The sequence below is a fragment of the Papilio machaon genome, chromosome 11, assembly GCF_912999745.1.
Source record: "Papilio machaon chromosome 11, ilPapMach1.1, whole genome shotgun sequence".
In the NCBI taxonomy this organism is placed as follows: domain Eukaryota; kingdom Metazoa; phylum Arthropoda; class Insecta; order Lepidoptera; family Papilionidae; genus Papilio; species Papilio machaon.
This window is the reverse complement of record NC_059996.1, coordinates 6,078,476-6,097,423: the sequence shown is the minus strand read 5'-3', so window position 1 is coordinate 6,097,423 and position 18,948 is coordinate 6,078,476. Positions and strand designations below refer to the sequence as shown.

Genomic DNA, 18,948 nt, shown 5'->3' with positions numbered 1-18,948 from the left:
CGCAGTCGGTGTTGGCCGAAGTAAATAGGTGACATTTTATATTTGAGATGTATTAAACATACTTACGTTTATGTCCCTTCTTACTGCATTTTGTTTGAGATTTGAGATTGATATTCTTTTGAATATTACCATAATACGAGTATGTCTCACTGTTTAATAGAAAACTTGTGTTGTCTAAATTTAGTTAGTTCTCTAATTCCGTGAAGTTGGATGGTCGATAAAATAATGACTGAAAAGGTCAATTGTCCATCATTGTCAGTGAAGTATATAAGTGTGTGTAACTAGTGCATGCTATGTCATTAATACCGTACAGGCAGTGTACATCACCCCAATCGTCAAAATTTTATTTGAGTATATTATATAACTAAACTATAGATAGGATTAGCGCTCGCCCGAGATTTCGTAAGCGCAGTAAAAAAATAGCCTAAGTTCTATAGAAAGTCTCGACAAAATCAGTCCATATGATTCGGAGATTATTCGTATGGCCATTTCCCGCTTGCGCCCTATATTCGTAATATAAACCAAAATTAACTTTAACTGTTAACTTTAACTTGCGTTAAATTTTCTTAAATTAAACGCTTTAACGATTAACGAAGTTAAATTTTTATTTAACGAATTAACGATTAACGAAGTTAACTTTTTGATTAACTGTGCCCACCTATGTAGAAAAGCTATAATTAGTTTCCTTTTAGCACTCTAAGATCGTCTGTACAAATCCAACCTAAGATATCCCGAATATTTCTGGTCTGTGGTTTCTGGACTTTTTCTCACGAAACATAAGCTACCTTTATTCTGCAATATCACTTCCTTTTATCTTTAAATTTTCACAAAATAATAAAAATAAGTTAAACATCGTAATGGCCGCTCTTCATACATGGCGGCCATTTTAACGTTCACTTAATTTAGGTTTTCAATTTTAACGAAGGATACTACTAATTGAGACTGGTGATTTATTACATATTTTGTAGACTTATGGCAGTTAAATTTGTGACTAAAGTCATAAAGAGCACCTTAAAATTGTATTTAAAAATTAAAATATAGCAACTTATTCGTAATGTTATATAGTTTAAAAACTAAATTGTTCTAACTTAAAATATCAAAATTTAATTTAATTATATATAATTAAATTATGCTATTATTAAAATATAAACAATTTGTTGACCCTCAAAATAAATTTTTCGTTGTATCATTATTACTTTACGTATAAAATTACGTATTAAAAAAAATTGACAAGTAATTGAGTAATTTCTTGAAAAAAAAAATTTAAAATTGAGCATTAAATTATTATTTAAATACATTAAAGCATTTTATAATGGAGCAATTATTTACGTATTTCATAATAAAACTAATGCAATTTCTCAAATACGAAAATGTTAAGCAAATAATCGTAAAATCAGATCTGGAAATAACCAGAAAAATAATTGAAAAATTAAATATAATTAATAAATTTTTATTATTTAGGTATTTTAAATTTGAATTTCCTAAATTGTTCATAAAAAATAATCATAAAATATCATTAATTAAATTACATAAAACTAATCTATATACTGAATTTGCGTTTACATGCAATGTTTGCATACAATTCCTAAACATAGTCTTTTTCAAATTGATATTTAAAAACTAAAAATAATACAAATGGCAGTAAGACATAGTTACACAACACATTTGCCTATCCTCTTTTTTTTCTTCAACATAATAAAGAGGTTTTTAAAAGTATCAAACCTCTATGGTTGAAATGCTACGTATTCGAGTGCATCAAGTTCATAATATGAATATGTCCGGGATGATCAACTGTCACAAAACAGGAAAACTTCTCATCACAACAAAGTTTCTTCGCGTTCACACCGGATAATTTAATGCAGGCCAAAATTTCTTTCTTTTTTGAACCTTCTTTGCAACTAAAAAAAAAAAGAAATTAAAAAAAAAAAAACTTACACTGTAAAAATAAAAATATCTGAACAAGTTAAATGTTTTGATTGTATGTATATTGTTAGCTTATTACAACTTTTAAATTAATTAAGCTATATTTTTTGGAAAAGTGACTTAAGATTGGCAACATCATACTAATTGTATCGGACAAAAAATAAAGATATTATTAGATATTTATAAGTATACTAATAGGTAAAGAATACTTACGTCTTCCCTTTCCATAAACATTTCCAGCATTCCTGAGCATTCATCAATCCTGAGCCGAAGAAGAAATTATTGTGCGCAGCATCAATATGTAAGTTATCTATCGCTGCGGTGAGGTTCACCGTGTCTACTGGACTTGCGATAGGCGTTACTGCATTCCAGCGATTCCTAAAGCATTCAATTATTAACTCTTACGATACTCATACTCAGAGTTGGTTAATGACGATTTCAATATTTGCATAGTGCAGATTTTTCATACTTAATTTTAATCAAGCTTCTTGAGTGACAACTTAATATTTTACTAATAGTATTTTTAAAGCATTTAAGTTGCTACTTTATTTTACAAGTACCTGATACAAATAGTAAAATAAACGCAATTTAAAAAGTACAAGAGAAAGTGTAATATTTTTTTTAACATGAGATTTCATACATACCTCCAAAAGTTCTTATTGATTCTGGTCTTGATGATGTAGGTAATGTTCCACCAGACGATCTCCGCAGCCATGGTGACGAGCACGAGGGGCGGGGCTTCATCATCAGTGGGCGGGGCGGGGGACTGCGGGGCGGGGGCGGGGGCGGGGGCGGGGGAGGGCGAGTGGGAGGAGCCCCGCGACAGGCGCTCCGGCACCGGCGAGAACCGGCACCACTGCACCTTCGTCTTGTGGTGCTTCAGGAATCGCAGCTGGCGCTGGTTGCTCACGTGCCACACCTGAAATAATATAAATAACATTAAATTCAAGAAAGTGATAGCTTCCACTTATAATTAAATATTCTTGTTCATGTACTGGCTCTAGAGGTTTATAAATTAACTGGCTATAGCACACGACTCCGTCCGCGTAGGATTAAAAAAAAACTATATAAGTAGCTCATAGGCTACCATATCTTCCAGACTATGTTCTATATCTGTGCCGTAACTCATCAAGATCCGTTGAACCGTACCGGAGATACCTTCTAACAAACATCAATCCATCCATCTAAACATTCGCATTTATAATATCAGTAAGATTGTACTCTTCCGGTTTTATAGCACAAGATATCGAACAAGTGTCCTTACTTCGCTAAAATGGCGAAGTGACCGCTGCTTGACATTTTCAATAAGTTAAAAAGAAATTGGTGAAAAATGAACCTCATTGCCAGACTTTATTAAAAAGGAAAGGATTATTTCTCTTTTCTAAACATCCCTTTCCCTATTAAATTCACTTTTCAGTTTATGTTATATATGATTGAGAAGTAGAGAGTACATACAATGACGTTCCCGGAGTCAAGTCCCATGGCGAGGAGGCTGCCGTCTGCGGTGAGGTCACAACACACTATGCGGTTGTTCAACTTGTACACCTGGATAGGTTGCAGCTCTATCTTATCACCTGTCTTCAATTCATACGTCTGAAATTATAACAACAAATTACTGGTTATCAAAATGTATAGCCACATTTCTCTAAATTAAAGGGACGCCAACATTAATGATACATAGAAATATTTTGAATTACAAAGTGTTTTTAAAAAAGTTAGCGACACGGAAAATTAAATGAAAAAAAAAAAATTACACATTAGTACATGGCGGGATTCGATCCCAGGACCTGCAGATTGCAAGTCAAGTGCTTAACCCCCTGAGCCAGACACTAAAAAATTGAATAGCTCAGTACAAATACATTAAAAAATTATTTAAACTTACCTGAAATCTATGATAATCATCGCAAATAGCCAATATATTTTTCTGGAAAGCTGCACAATTTATATAAACATCTGTCTGTCGTCCATTCAATATATTCGCGACTTGTAGATTGCGATCCCATAGTTTAACAATAGCGTTGGTTTCCACTGTGATGAGACCGACGTCAGATATCCAGAAGCACGACACGAGATTGCTGGCCTTGCACAGTCGCCCTCTAGTGTCGCCGTTAGGAAACAAACGATCTCTAGAACTTATACTAGCATCGCTACTAGATGCTGATAATTTCTCGGGGCTGATTTTTTTCTTAAAACCTTAAATAAACATAACATTTAATTTTAATTCTCTTTCCCTTCCCACCCTTTTCTTATAACGAAAGGATGGGAAGGGGAGGTGTATTTGATGGAGGAGATGCATAGGAAGGTTAAATATTCTGTTTTTGTGCATCTCCTCCTTCGTCGATTGAGGGCAGGCAACGCATCTGCAATTGTAAATGTCTATGGGCAACGGTCGCTTCGCCATTTCGGCGAATCCATGTGGCTGCTTGCTCGTTTGCCACATTGTAATATAAAAAAAAAATATATACATATAACATTTAAATTAACATAAAACATTTGTTACATCATCAGATTATAAATTTTAATATGCACGAATTTACTATTAACAATAAATAAATATTAACTTTTTAATTATTTAGCATACAAATAAAATCAATGCGAAATTAACCAACAATAAAAAAAAAATAGAGAAAATCACAAATGGCTGAAGAGCTATTAAAAAAAAACTTACCTTGTATATCATTTAATATTTCCTGTGATCCCAGAAAGCAGTTACCACGTTGAAGCATTTCAGATTTCCAATCTCCATCGGTAGTAAACCGATATGCCATCAGACATCTGTTCTTACCCGCAACTATCAATAAATCTGGATTGACAAAGCTCATGTATAACACCGGACTGTAAACGTCTAGAATATCTTTACATTCTTTACTTCTAAGTGCATATTTAGTGACAATGCCTGTACTTAGTCCATAGATAATGTACTGATTACATGGAGATATTTTAACTGCAGTTATTTGATCATCAGTTTTAGGTGATATTTCTGTAAGGAGTTTTCTACCGCGCATTATCTGTGAATAGAAATGGTATAAGTATAGTTAAATCTCCAAAATATTAATCTTACCAATATTATAAATGCGAATGTTTGAAGGTATCTCCGGAACGGCTCTACAGATCTTGATGAAATTTAGCACGAATATAGAATATAATCTGGAAGAACACATAGGCTACTTATTATTATTTTTTTTATTTCACTCGGACGAAGTCGCGGGCGACAGCTAGTTTATAATAACAATAATAATCAAAACATGGAAAAATAAAGGTTTTTAAAACACTCGAACGCTCAAAGAGTCAATCAATTTTGAGTATAAATATTTTCTTATTGTTTTATATATCTTCTATATATATAAAAGAAAGTCGTGTTAGTTACACTATTTATAACTCAAGATCGGTCGAACTGATTTAGTTGAAAATTGATGGGGAGGTAGCTTAGAACTAGGAGACGGACATAGGAACTTTTTTATCTTGTGTGCATTTTTTTTTATTCCGCGCGGACGGAGTCGCGGGTAAAAGCTAGTAATAAATAATTTTATTGCTTTTACCTGTATATTATTTTTATCATCAACAACAGCTAGCAAAGGTTGTATCCCTCCATCATTGTTTCCATTACAAATGCCTTTCAGATTCAAAGGTTTTAAGTTGTGTCGATCCAAGCTCATAGTTTTCTTTGCTAACCTCTTCTCAATTTCTTTGTGAGTGACGAATGATTTGTGTCGTCGTGGTGTCGTGTCTTGACTCTGTGACCCACTGTTGGGAGTGGTGCTGGGAGTCTGTGGGGTCACAGCGCCCAAGAAACTCACGTCAAACGTTGTTGTCAAACGAACTTTGCTGTTGATTTTTAATCAAATATAAATATACTGTCAGATAATAGTCAGACTATCTTACTAATATTATAAATGTCAATGTTTAGATGGATGGATGGATGGATGTTTGTTTGAAGGTATCTCTAGAAAGGCTCAACGGATGTTGTTGAAATTTGCCACAGATGTAGAACACAGTCTGAAGAACACATAGACTACTTTTTTATATAGACTAAGTTTTTTTTAATACCGCGCGTACAGAATCGCGAGCGACACCTAGTTATAAAATATATTGAAGTAGAATTATTTTATAAAATTGTAAAAAAAAGTACAGAAAAAGCGCTTTTCAAGAAAGTATTTCATTAAAAATTAATTATTATTTTAAATACTTAACAAATATTTGAAAGTTATTCTCACTGTCAATTTATACATTTAAACCTGTATTTAAACTCACCTATTCCTATGAGTATTCTGGGATACAAAGGAAGCATCCAAGAACCAGACTTTGGCTGTATTCTCAACACTGCCGGTGCCAGTCAGCAGCACATCCGAGCCCGGCATGAAGTCATCCCACATCATAACTTCACTCACAGCCATTGTTGTTACATTGCTACAAATTACCATAAAAAATTTTTTTTTTTTTAAATTTCATAAAGCATATACATATTAAAACCGTGGATATTATTGTCAGAATTATTTAAGTGAATATGATAAATGAAAATATGATTGTAAAAAATAAAAGGCCTTTGTTGTTTGTGCTGCAACGCTTAAAATAATGCCTGGTTTACATTATACCAATACAGTAAGACAGTAATGCTGGCCTGGTATGGAATGTTTTAGTTCACTGGCAATTTTGAACGCATTTGTCTTACTGTACTGGCATAGTAAATGTCAACCAGGCAATGATTAAAAAAAAACTTATAAACATCTATAGCAGTGATTGTCAAACTTATTTCTTTCACCGCCCTCTTTGAAAATCAATTATATTTCAGAGCCTCCTAATTTTTATTCAGCCCTAAAACTTAAAAACCACAATTTCATTACTTTAATTAATTTCAATGCCCCCCATTTTTTGGGCCTCTTATAGCCCACTTTGGGAAACACTGATCTATAATGTATTACATACCCTCTCCTATTATCCAGATCAAACACTCTTGTATTAGTCTTCAGATCAACACATATGACACGACTATCATCAGTTGCAACAAATAGTAACGTCCCTGATTTATTGACCTCCGCTGCCACAAAGTTCACATCCCCTTTGACCTCTTCACTGGTCAACACTCGCCTGCAGATGTATACATTGCATACATTCTGATACGACCCTGTATTGATTTTGTATTCATGTTCTGTTATATTTGTTTCTGATAGTGTTATTATTCTGTTGCTACCTGGAATTTGTATTATGTATGTTTGTTATTTAGGATATAATGATAAGGTAGATATATGTTTGACTATGTCTGTAAATGGTACATTATTTAAATAAACAACTTGTAAACCAAAATTTTCACAGATGAAATACTCATACAAAACATATTGTTATCTCAGATTTTTTAAAGGGATAAATATATATTTATTTAATAATGTTTTTGCAGTGGAAGTCCATGGTAATATTTTTATACACAATAATATAATATAGGAATGACAATGTCAACAAATAATATCAATGAAAAATTTAGTTTAGAAAGAAATGTATTATTTGAAAAATTGTATCAGACATTACATTTTTTTACATCTCCAATGGATTGAAGAAATGAAACTAACAAATCTAAGATACGGAAATGGATAACATTGTCGTCGCAAAAATGGATCCTTGATGGAGTAATAATAAAAAAAAGAACATTAATTACAAAGGGCAGATACAAAAAAAGATATTTTCATATACAGAACTCTCACCTTTAAATAAGTCTTTAGGCTAAAAAAACAAATAAATATTGTACATATCCAATTACTATAATTTAAAACATCTAATGCCGGCATCTCATTCAAGTTCACTTTATGTGAAAATTATATTAGCATTGAATGTGTTAAAGAATTATTTATTAAACAAATCAACTTACCTGGTATTGTCAAAATATTGACCAACGGTTCAGATTCTTCAAATGACATAACTTTTTCTTTACTAATCAAATCGATAACTTCCAATGAATGTACACCACTAGTTGCAACAATAACTTGTTTATCATTATTACACGGAACACAACACAATATCTCACGATCTCTATCAAAGTTGTCTAATACTTTTAACACTTTGCCACTGGGGTCGTATAATATGATCATTTTAGATGTATGAGTGATCAATGTCTCTTCATTATTAGCCCATCTACAGTTCAAGAATGGACCTAGTTTAGGTGGTATATTGACTATGTTTGCATAGTTATTGTTGTATGATTCCTCTGTTTCTGTAAACAAAAATAATAATAATAATGAAGTAACCAAATTATGAGATTAAAAAAAGAACTCTTCAACATTTTCCTTTCGACACACACATATCTAAAAAAAAGCTGACTTCATAAAAAACAAAATGCACTATAAAGTAACAAAATAATGTCATGAAAACTCTCTAAACTCTAAAGAAAGTTCTCTTCTTTCTTGTAACATGTCTATATTGTATAATTATTGTTATTTCGCAGTCGGTGTCGGCCGAAGTAAATAGATGACATTTTATATTTGAGATGTATTAGACATAGTTGTTTATGTCTTTAGTTCTCTCTTTCCTTCTGTTCCAAAGTTGTCCTTACTTAGCCTAAGTAGCCTAATTTAATAAAAAATTAAAAATATCAAGCACTGTTTCATTTGAAGCAACATTTTTTAAAAACGACGCTATTTTTTATTATCTTTTGATTTTATTCTTAGATATTGAAGATGTTAGTTTTTTTTTTTACTTAATTCCTTATAAATAATATTAACTAAAATAATAGTATAGTACACGGCTTTTAATTTGACACATCTGGAAAAAGAGTTACTTCTGTCCAAAGTGTCAACTGAAACAACTTGGTATAATTAAACTATAATCTTACTAATTTAGATGGATGGATGGATGTATATTTGTTCGTTTGAAGGTATTTAGGGAATGGTTCAACGGATCTTGATGAAATTTGGCAAAGAAGTAGAACATAGTCTGAAAGAACACATAGGCTACTTATTACATATTTTTTAATTCCACGCGGACGGAGTCGCGGGCAACAACTAGTTAAATTAAAACTATATTATTAAAAAGATAAAAGCCTACCTTCTTCAATGACATCATCAGTTTCATCATGTCCTATATCGTCGATGTAGAATATAGTAATAAACCCGCTAGAGTCGAGTGCGGCGACGACGGGCGGGTTCATTGGACATGCGCCCAGCCATTTCATAGAAAAACCTTTCCCCGGCAGCTCTTTTTCCATTATATTCGTTGATATATTGAAAAACTGTAAAGTTATAAAGATAGTGTTAGGAATAAATTATTATTTATTGCATACTAGCTTTTACCCGCGACTCCGTCCGCGCGGAATAAAAAATAGAAAACGGGGTAAAAATTATCCTATGTCCGTTTCCTGGTTCTAAGCTACCTGCCCACCAATTTTCAGTCAAATCGATTCAGCCGTTCTTGAGTTATAAATAGTGTAACTAACACGACTTTCTTTTATATATATAGATAATGAAATTCCAAAAGTATTTTAAGAAATAATATAAATGTCAGATGTTCCGCGATGACGGATGGAAATGGTATTTGTATAAGACATTTTAGAGCTGTTTCATTTATAGAGTGTTTATATGTTATTACATGTGAGTATTAAAAACTCTAAGTTAATAAATGAGAATGTATAGATGAATGGATGGATGGATGTTTGTTTGTAGGTCCAGAACAGTTTAACGGAACTGTATGAAATTTGGCATAAATATAGAACATAGTATGGCAGAACACATAGGCTACTAATTAAGTTTTTTTTTTGTACCTAAACTTGTACCCAATTTGGTAAATGCTATTTATCGTCATAAGTCAATATTTTTTTTGTAACAATATTTTTTAAAGATCGGGATCAAACCTTAATAAGACCAGAATCAGTTCCAATAAGCACGTGGTCTCCGAGAAAACACACCGCAGTGATCATTTCTGTCACATCGATTGTTGTGTGTTTTATTTCTTCTACATTCTGCTCATGTCTGTTAATTACAAATAAAATTTCATATTAACAAACGCCATTTTCCACTGTGACAATACTTATAAAACATTAAAATCCCACTTAATATATTAAAGAAAAATAGACAAAAAAATCTTATAGATGTACAATAGTTGAAATTGAATTCGTTTGCTTCACCAGTGGAAATGAAGGTTAAGTAATAATGAAATAAAGTAACTAAAATCACTTACAAGAACTCAAAATAAAGCTCATTTTTGGCACACCTCTCCTGAGCTATGGCGGATGCTTTAGTGTACAGGATGCCTTTACTTTCGTGCTGCAAGATGCTCTGTACTATGTCCGTGTATGGGTAGCGATAGAGGTCGGTACCATGTGTGATTAGATATGCTTTTATACTGTACAGCAGTTCTTTGTCTAATGTCTGGAATATAATGTCACCGAACGATCGTGAATTTCGTTCGTTTATAATTTGCCTAGACAAAATACAAACGGACGGCGATATACATATAGATTTAAAAAGATGTCAAATTTGTTTGTTAAATTTTGAAAGAATCAATTAAAATTAATTTTTAGACCTAAAAAGACCTTATAATAAAAATCTAAACTTTATCTTTTGGATGAATTAATTAGTTTCAGGAAAAAATATTTTCTTAAGTTACTTAAACAATTACAAATGATGAAATAATTATAAAAAAGTTTCTATACTCACATCTTCAGCAATATAAGTCTCATATTTTTGTAAATCTAGAATTACATCAGCGGAACCAGTCAATCTCACTTTATTGCCTAGAAATTTGAGATCGAGAAATAATTTATTAAATAAACTCCATTTATTTCCTAAATTTTTCGTTTTAAGTATATGATGTCCGATATAAAATGCTATATAGCCATCATCTTCAATATCTAATGGTGGATTACTTGTATCAGTATAATTATAACTTTTTAAGAAATTTTCATGTAATTTCTTAACATCTTCTTCATCCCAACAAGTCCTTAAATAGTCCATTATAAATACATGCACTTCGTAAATATAATTCTGTTGTTCTCGATCGTAGAATTCTATTATCAATGATTTGCTTCGAAGTTGTTTTATAATTGATTCAACTTCGGTAAGTTCTCTATTCCACAGTTTTGTCAATACTTTGGCAGACACTTTCACATTATCAGGTAAAACTGTTAGCTTTTTGAACAGATTCAATATATCTGGTTGTAGTAAATTTATACAGACTTCTACTGTTCTCTGTGGATTTTCATGATGTCTTGATAAACTGTAAATAATATGATAATCAATAAGACTAAAACAAACTAAATATAGTTTTTTTTAAAACATAAATTCAAAGAATATTTACTTATTTGCAATGGTTAAATACTTCACGTTTGTGATCTATAAACTGGTTTTCTTAACCAAAATAACACTCGAGACATTTCATAGTTTGACTTTTGATGTAAAGTACAGTCAGGATAGAAAAACGTTAGTCAGTTTTCAAATACGCCGATTAAACGAATCGCCGATTATCCGAATCAGTCCTAAATGTAATATAAAAAATTAAAACCAAGTGATATTTGTTTTGTTTTATTTTTAATGTGTGAATTTTTATACATTGTATTTTTGTTAAGGCCTGATGAAATTGCAACTTCTGATCGAGATGTTCAAGTGAGCGTTATTGTAGAACTGTGTTTGTTAAACATAATAAAGTTTATTCTTTGTGTGACAGTTTGTTTTTCTTTATTACCAATATATGTCTCATTATCCAAATTTCCAAATCGACCACGGTCCTAATTAATTAGGATAATCGGCGTTCTATTTGTCTTTATAAAGGAATGGTACATGTATCGTATTTTTTTTTAATTTTTAAGGTAATGAATGATTTTTTTGCTATACTGCACTTAATACTCACAAAAAGAAAGCCCTCTTTTCCAGTTTGTTTAGATAAGAGTTTCTGTACTTATGATCGTGTTTGAATCTTTCTCTATTCTCTGAAAGCTGGGCTCCAATGAGGGCGATATGGAAGGGGCTGCCTGCACATATCTCGTACAACTTCCTCGCCTCTCTGGGTAACTGTGGTACAGGCTGATCGAGACATAGGGAGAACAGTTCCAATGTTTCTTGTTCAGTAAAGTTGTTTTCCACCTGTAAATAATTTCAACTTAAAAAAATAGATAAATGATCAAAAATATAAAAAAGTCTATACTCCGTCTATTAAACTGTGTCCTCGATTAACTTATTACTTACTTTGACGATTTGAGCTTGAAAATTCAAAACTACATCAGTATCCGGCGTTGTTATCAATATCTTGCATCCAATGTCGAACGCTCTCAAGCATTTCTTTTCATTAACTTCATCTAGCACTAACAAGCATTCCTTCAAAGACTGATTTTGGAACTGCGAGATCAGCCGATCTTTCATATCTTCCCATGACCAGTCGTAGAAGGAATGGCTGTCGGCGTTAGAACCCGTGCTAGACATGGATATTGATGATGTCATGTACGAATTGTGACTGGATATTGTAGTCGCTTTACGATATAATCTGAAATACATCAAAAGTTATGTAACTATACCACCGCGAATGGAACTGACTGTACCTGCTAGAACAGTAATCACAATTTTGGAAACCATTTCTAACATTACTTTATTTTGAAATTATTCTATTCGTTTTTAAATTAATTTTGATTTTATAAAAAATAATGTGCTAAATATCGCTTTATAAATCAAGATTTAAAAAGCAAAAACTTTACATTTGATTTTGTAACGATACAAAAAAGAATGATTACCTTGCTGATAAATAAATTTTACAACATGCATTCTTCATGCAAAAAGTACACGCCATAAAAAAATAATTAAAAAACTGACTCACTTGTTCTGTAGAGCGGTGATATCATCTTCGGTCTTACAGTTACCGAAGTTTAACCAGAAGACTGCGCCGTTAAAGTTATTGGTGATGAGATCTGGGTTATTGCGAAGCACACTGATTGCTACTGTCGTCTTCCCACAGCCCGGCATGCCGTGCAGCGCTAATATTTTGTGCCGAGTCAGCAATTTTAGTTTATTAGCTACCTCTTGCTCCTGTAATTGAAAAAAAAGTAACTAAGGTTTTGGCGTCCTATATACATAGAACTATTTATGCGATAGACTCTTCGTTCTCGGTATTTGTAAAAAAAGATTATTATTGACAAAATTTTATACGTAAAAGGTTAATCAATTGCTGCTCTATTTACTGCATATTTAGACATATAGTTTTTGAACAGTTTTCCAAATACATAACAATAATAGATAACTGCCAAATATAGTCGTTCGATGAATTTATCGTTGAAATGTACACACAAATAACAAGGAGATCTAAACGGTCTGCGAGCCCCTCTAGAGGAAGTACGGATTTCGATATAAATTAACATCCTGGTACGGTTCAGATGATCCAGGTTTGATTCTGTTCTACATTGGTGATAGGGAAAGAAAAACAACCTTAAAAAATAGAAGACCACAGTAAAATCATGACTAATTGAAGATTGAAAATATTAATGTCACATTATCCAGGACAATTATTTGTCTTTTCACTGCGCTTTAACAAAGTCTATTTATAGAAGACTTACCACTGCATTTCTTCTGACGTAGTGATCGGGCAACCTCGGAACGTCTCCCCTACTGAGACCATCTTCAAAGCTGTCGTTCAGCATGGCCTCATTGCTTTCTTCAGTGAACTTCTTGTACAACCACTGCCAGTCTTTGGCCAAGCTGTCTACAAACGCCTCGTAGCTTCTGTTCGTACCATTCTGAAGTAGTGAGTCGATCAAGTACCTGGTACGATCCACTCGACTCGACTGAAATATAAACACAACTTTGGAATATTCTGGTTTTCACGGATCGTATTAAGCTCAACTTTTATATAATGCAGAATATTAATGGTAGACTAATAGAAATACTCGTACTCGTAACCTCGGCGAATGAACGTTTCTGAACACACAATCACATAACTATTACAATGCCTTCTATAGTTTTTCGTGTATACCCTTTCTTGTTCAACCATAAAAACACAATACATAACTGCATAATATATATTAAATAGGTGTTTACTATACATTAAATAACTCAATAACATTTTACTTTTATACATAGTTATTGATTTATTTTTAACATATTATTGTTTATTTGGTTTCGCTTGCACTCTCGTTATCAAATTATGACGGTAATTGGACGGAATGGGCAAGCATTTTATCATGTGATATGATATATTCAAAGCGTGGGAACACATCACAAAAGCTGTTTATACTTTACATTGTAGAGGATACATTATTAAATAACTGTATTAAACAACGACATCATCAAAACCTCCTATCAAACCAACATGTGTGACTGGAACAAGTCCCGATAAAAGATCAGACATTGCTTCAAAAATCTATGACTTATCCTAACCTAGGTCAACAGCTGTGTAAAAGAAAGCAAAAAGTGTCAAAAAAGCACGTCCATATTTTTATTTTCCTAAGCACAAAACTATATTGTGCAGTCCATTGCAGTGGGGACGTTATCTGACTCAAACCTTTTTTACTGTGCAAGACTATGAGTAATCACTTCATATCAAACAGTTGAAAACAAAAGCTTTTGAAGGTGTATGAACTTCGAAAGACAGTTCCAATTAGGGGCATATTGTTGATTCGATCGATTTCATTAATTCTTATTTGTATGTATTAGGAGAAACGATACATAATTCGTAACAATATTAGTCGAAGTAAAAATATAGAGTTATTGTACTCAAAATTTCTTATTACGTCCAATTTACATAGGATCCTTAAAAAGACGAGTTAATTAGTTAGGATGGGCCGTTGACGAGTTAAATAGTTAGGATGATAGTTAAAATGGTTAGTATAAGTTAGAAAAAGGATATAGGAGCTTACCAACTTGTAGATGTTATCAAAATCCTCGTTGGAGATGGCGTCCTTTGTGAACAGCTCGTCAAGGATGTACGTGACGTCCAGGTCCCTTACCACGTCCTGCTGGTGATGTTGCAGCAACACCCGATACTTGGTGTCCATGACCACTGTTTTTTATACATCTGTAATACAAGACGGCGGGAAACATTTTGAATAACATACTTTGTACCAGTATTTAAGGAAAGGACAGAATAACGTGAAAATTGACGCAGTTCAAATTAATATGGAAAAGAAATGCCTAAAAGCTACTTTAAATAAAAAAAAAATCTGTCGAATGGCGACCAATTATCGACTATTTCTAGTTCTAGGAACTTTATCTGATAATTTAGACGATTTGATTTTAAAACTATTAAACGTAAGTTTCTGTGACATAACACTTGTAAAATAATAGATTGGTGTCTATATTTTTTTTAAAGATAATTAGAAGAAAACCTTTTGTTTTGAGTTCCACTAGTAGAAACTTATGATTATGCTGTGATTCGTGAGCTTATAAACAGGTTGGTAATATTTAGGAGTCATATTAATTGTAAATACATACGTTTTGTTTGTTTGTCACGCTGTTATTATAGACTATGTCTACGTACTTCAACCAACGCCTCTAAATTTTAATAAAAGTTTTGTACTTTACACTGATGAAGTAGGAGCAGTGCACAACTGAGTCTAACTCATATTAAAAGTGTTCACTTAACCACTTTCCATCACTTTATTACTGCATTCCTTTCAGTTGTCAGTCAATATTTTTACAATATTTTAATTAACACATTAAAAAATTTAAATCAATAATTTTAAACAACTCTTGCATAACAAATTAGATGACGAATTTAAAACAGAACACCGAGGAAACCGGTAATTATTTACGCGTCCGAAACTATTGAAGTGCAAAATTCTTATAGAGATATGAAAAAAAAAACTTATACGCGGTGATCACTTAGTGTACGACCTTGTCGAATAGAGCGCCACCTACACAACAAACACATACGCAAATAACCAAATTTTAGACGATAAATTGTATGCCATTGACCGCTCTTTGATTGTCAAGGCCATGATGACTTAGATTTTATAATTACTCAATACAATATGATCATTGTCCTGGCGTATTCCCTATAGAGGATATGTATTATTTCGTACATCTTAATCAGCCTTCATAGCTGAATTCAATCTCTTCTTCCCCACTTTCACATTTCAGCCATACTTTCTTTTATGTAACATTTCTTATCAATGCACGGTTAACTTTACATTACAATATGTCTTCACTGTACAAGTTTACCTGTATTTTTACAATAACAATCTCGTGTCTTTTTAAGTAATTAAGAATTGCTTTTATGATTCATCTATTTATGACTTGAAAACCTTAATTTTTTTAATTTAATGAAAGTTCTTATAATTAACTTTCTTATAAAAAAAGAATGGGTGTGAGGTAAGAAAGTTGATTTGATGGAGGAGGGGATGAGGTCGATTAAAGGTAAGCAATGCATTTGCGATTGTGGATGTCTATGGGAAGCGGTTAAGGTTGCTATTTCGCTATATTAGGTGATTGTTTAATCAATGCAGCCTTTTACTTATAAAAAAAATAAAAGGCCTAAAATACTGTACTTTGGGAAATAGCAAGGATGGAATCATTACTTGCATGTTGTAAGAACAACTAGTTGTTTTTAGCCGACTTCAAAAAGAAGGAGGTTATCAATTCGACTGAATTTTTTTTTATGTGTGTTACTGCGAATCTCCGCCCCTGGTGGTCCGATTTTGATAAAAATTATTTTTAAAAATATCAATAAGCCTTACTCAACACCATTCATCAAAAGCCGTTGTTTAAGTTAGAGAACACAATAGAATAGATGGATATCCATATAAACTCACACACTTACAAAACTATTTTCTACATACCAATGTAAAACATATTATATTTCTGTCCATCAAGCACACAAATCCTGGCACCTATTATACAGGTCTCAGACCTAGTTTAGGAACTTGACATACTACTACTTTGTAATTTAACCATTCTTTTGTTGCCTAAATAATTATTTTATGCATTAATGATAAGCTAGAAAAACCTGCATAAGCTAGAAAATTCTATAAGTGAGAGTCATTGGCTGGTCCCGACAAATGACCCCCAAGAAACTCAGTTTAGAGAGACACCTCTATAAGCTTCCAATGTATAACAATTGGAATCTAATAAAGTTCTTAATATACACATCAATAACCATTGTAATAGGGTTGGCAATTTTCCTAACATATATTTTGATCTTGACACTAATTAGTTCCTTTTAGTCAATATGTCAAGGTCACCTTACTAATGAACTAGCAATTGAGGCCATGTAGTGGTAGTTGTGGCCACAAAGATAACACTGATAATGGCTATGTATAAAATAAATAGAGCAAAATACAACAATTATGTTGAGTTTTCAATGATAATTACCTATTTGCCTAAATTTGCCATTCAAGTTTGTACAGTTTCACACATAGTTGTCTTACTAACTTAACTTTTATTTCTAAATCTAACGGTGGATTTCTGAAACCAAAATATTACAGCAAAACATATTGTTTTCTCTTTGTTTTGTCATAGATAATGACAGTGATGATATATTTGATACAGAAATGTCGGTCTCAGAAGCAAACGGTCAGAGTCCTGTTGCAATATTGATTTAACATTAATTTTTACAAAATATGAATAAAAATTATAATTATTGCCGGTTAATTGAATACTGCTGTGTACAATTACATATTACACCAAAAGGTTATTGATTTGCTGAGTAAACATAGTTGATGTAGCAGGCCTTACACAGGTGTATCAACATCTGGTCAAAACAGCGGTAGTGTCATACATGTTAGTGGTATGGGAATCATTGTGGCGATTAGGTATTTGTGGGGAGTCCTATGTCCTGACTTAACTACTTTAGTTTGAACTGATAGCAATATAGCAAGTTAACGTGACCAAGTTAAATTAATCTGTATCCTTTTAAAAAAAAAATAGCAAAGTAGAATACCACTATAAAATTGTATTGAAGTAAAGACAAAATTAGAAGATTTTGGATCAAACAGAAAGAAAAGGCAAAAGAATATGTTCTATCTCATCTATATAATAGACCAACCTTATTTATGCAATGAATAAAACTGTTTTGTAAATTGTTCTTATGTGTTCAATATAAATTGATGTCTAATAATTATTAAAAACTTTTAAATCCTGTTTTAGCTTAAATTTGGTTTTGTCACCTAACAGCTGTGATAGATTTAGTGGTAATAATAGCATTCATTATATCTTTTCTGGATGTCGTACAAATCTTTTGTATGTCGTGTCATGTCATGAAGTGGTTTAAACTTCTGGCTAACGTTTTTATTTCATTGTTTAGATAGTTTATCTATGAAATAGACCTTTATTATTGTCAGTTTCTGACATAAAACATAGTATTTCATATAGAATAATGATAGTATAACACGAGTTATAAGCCAAAGCAAAATGCATCCAATACTGGTAAAATTTAACTTACCCCTTTCAGGAACTAATTAAGTATCGTAATAATCATGGAATTAATAATATTTTAGCGTATTTGATGATTATTTTATAAAGAAAAAGAAACACTAATTTATTAAAACACTAAAAACTGAAGAAAATAGCACGCACTGTACATCCGCACGTTCATTACAGCGACAAAACACTAGATTTGTTTGTTTGATGCATTTTGTTGCATTAGAAGTGCAGCAGTCGTTTGTTGTCAAAGTAACGTTCTTGATTGGTTCATATTAAATATTAAAACAATCCTTTCATTTTCATTGGCGGACGTTTAGGCTAACTCTATGAACTCGCTTAAGCTTATAAACTCGAAGCTTGCTCGATAATAATCTCGCTACTTGATGTTACTAAGGATTTGCACAATCAAAAACGTCCAATACTACTATCGAGTTTAAAGTGAGTTGTAGTGCAATGGTTACGGAAAAATCCATAGATTAACAAACCATAGACAAGTTGCGATCATAGACGTACTCAGATGAAGAATTATATAGATATGGCATGCGCGTTCACCCGTAAGGGACAGATAGAGAGTACTATAGACTATACCTATATATAAGTAAAAGGATTGGGGTTACCAGTTATTTGTTTTGTCCCGAAAATGAATAATTACGATATAATTTAATATAGACCCAATATATATAAATAATTATATATTCCCAATTAAATT

The 18,948-nt window shown here is 32.2% G+C and overlaps 1 protein-coding gene across 1 annotated transcript; it reads right to left on the bottom strand.

Annotated features, from left to right (window-relative positions):
• Positions 1-1,682: 1,682 nt before the first annotated feature.
• On the bottom strand, positions 1,683-18,404 carry LOC106711546. Its single transcript, XM_014503889.2, has 20 exons — positions 18,259-18,404; positions 14,738-14,895; positions 13,439-13,666; positions 12,706-12,914; positions 12,084-12,378; positions 11,749-11,981; positions 10,560-11,118; positions 10,081-10,271; positions 9,755-9,872; positions 8,953-9,136; positions 7,781-8,122; positions 6,847-7,111; positions 6,175-6,330; positions 5,463-5,748; positions 4,592-4,931; positions 3,806-4,116; positions 3,379-3,516; positions 2,568-2,842; positions 2,137-2,301; positions 1,683-1,898 (listed from the first exon to the last, which is right to left on the bottom strand). Exons 2-20 carry the CDS (start codon positions 14,873-14,875, stop codon positions 1,739-1,741), a joined length of 4,593 nt encoding a protein of 1,530 aa, XP_014359375.2. The 5' UTR covers positions 14,876-14,895; positions 18,259-18,404; the 3' UTR covers positions 1,683-1,738.
• Between the last annotated feature and the right edge of the window lie 544 nt (positions 18,405-18,948).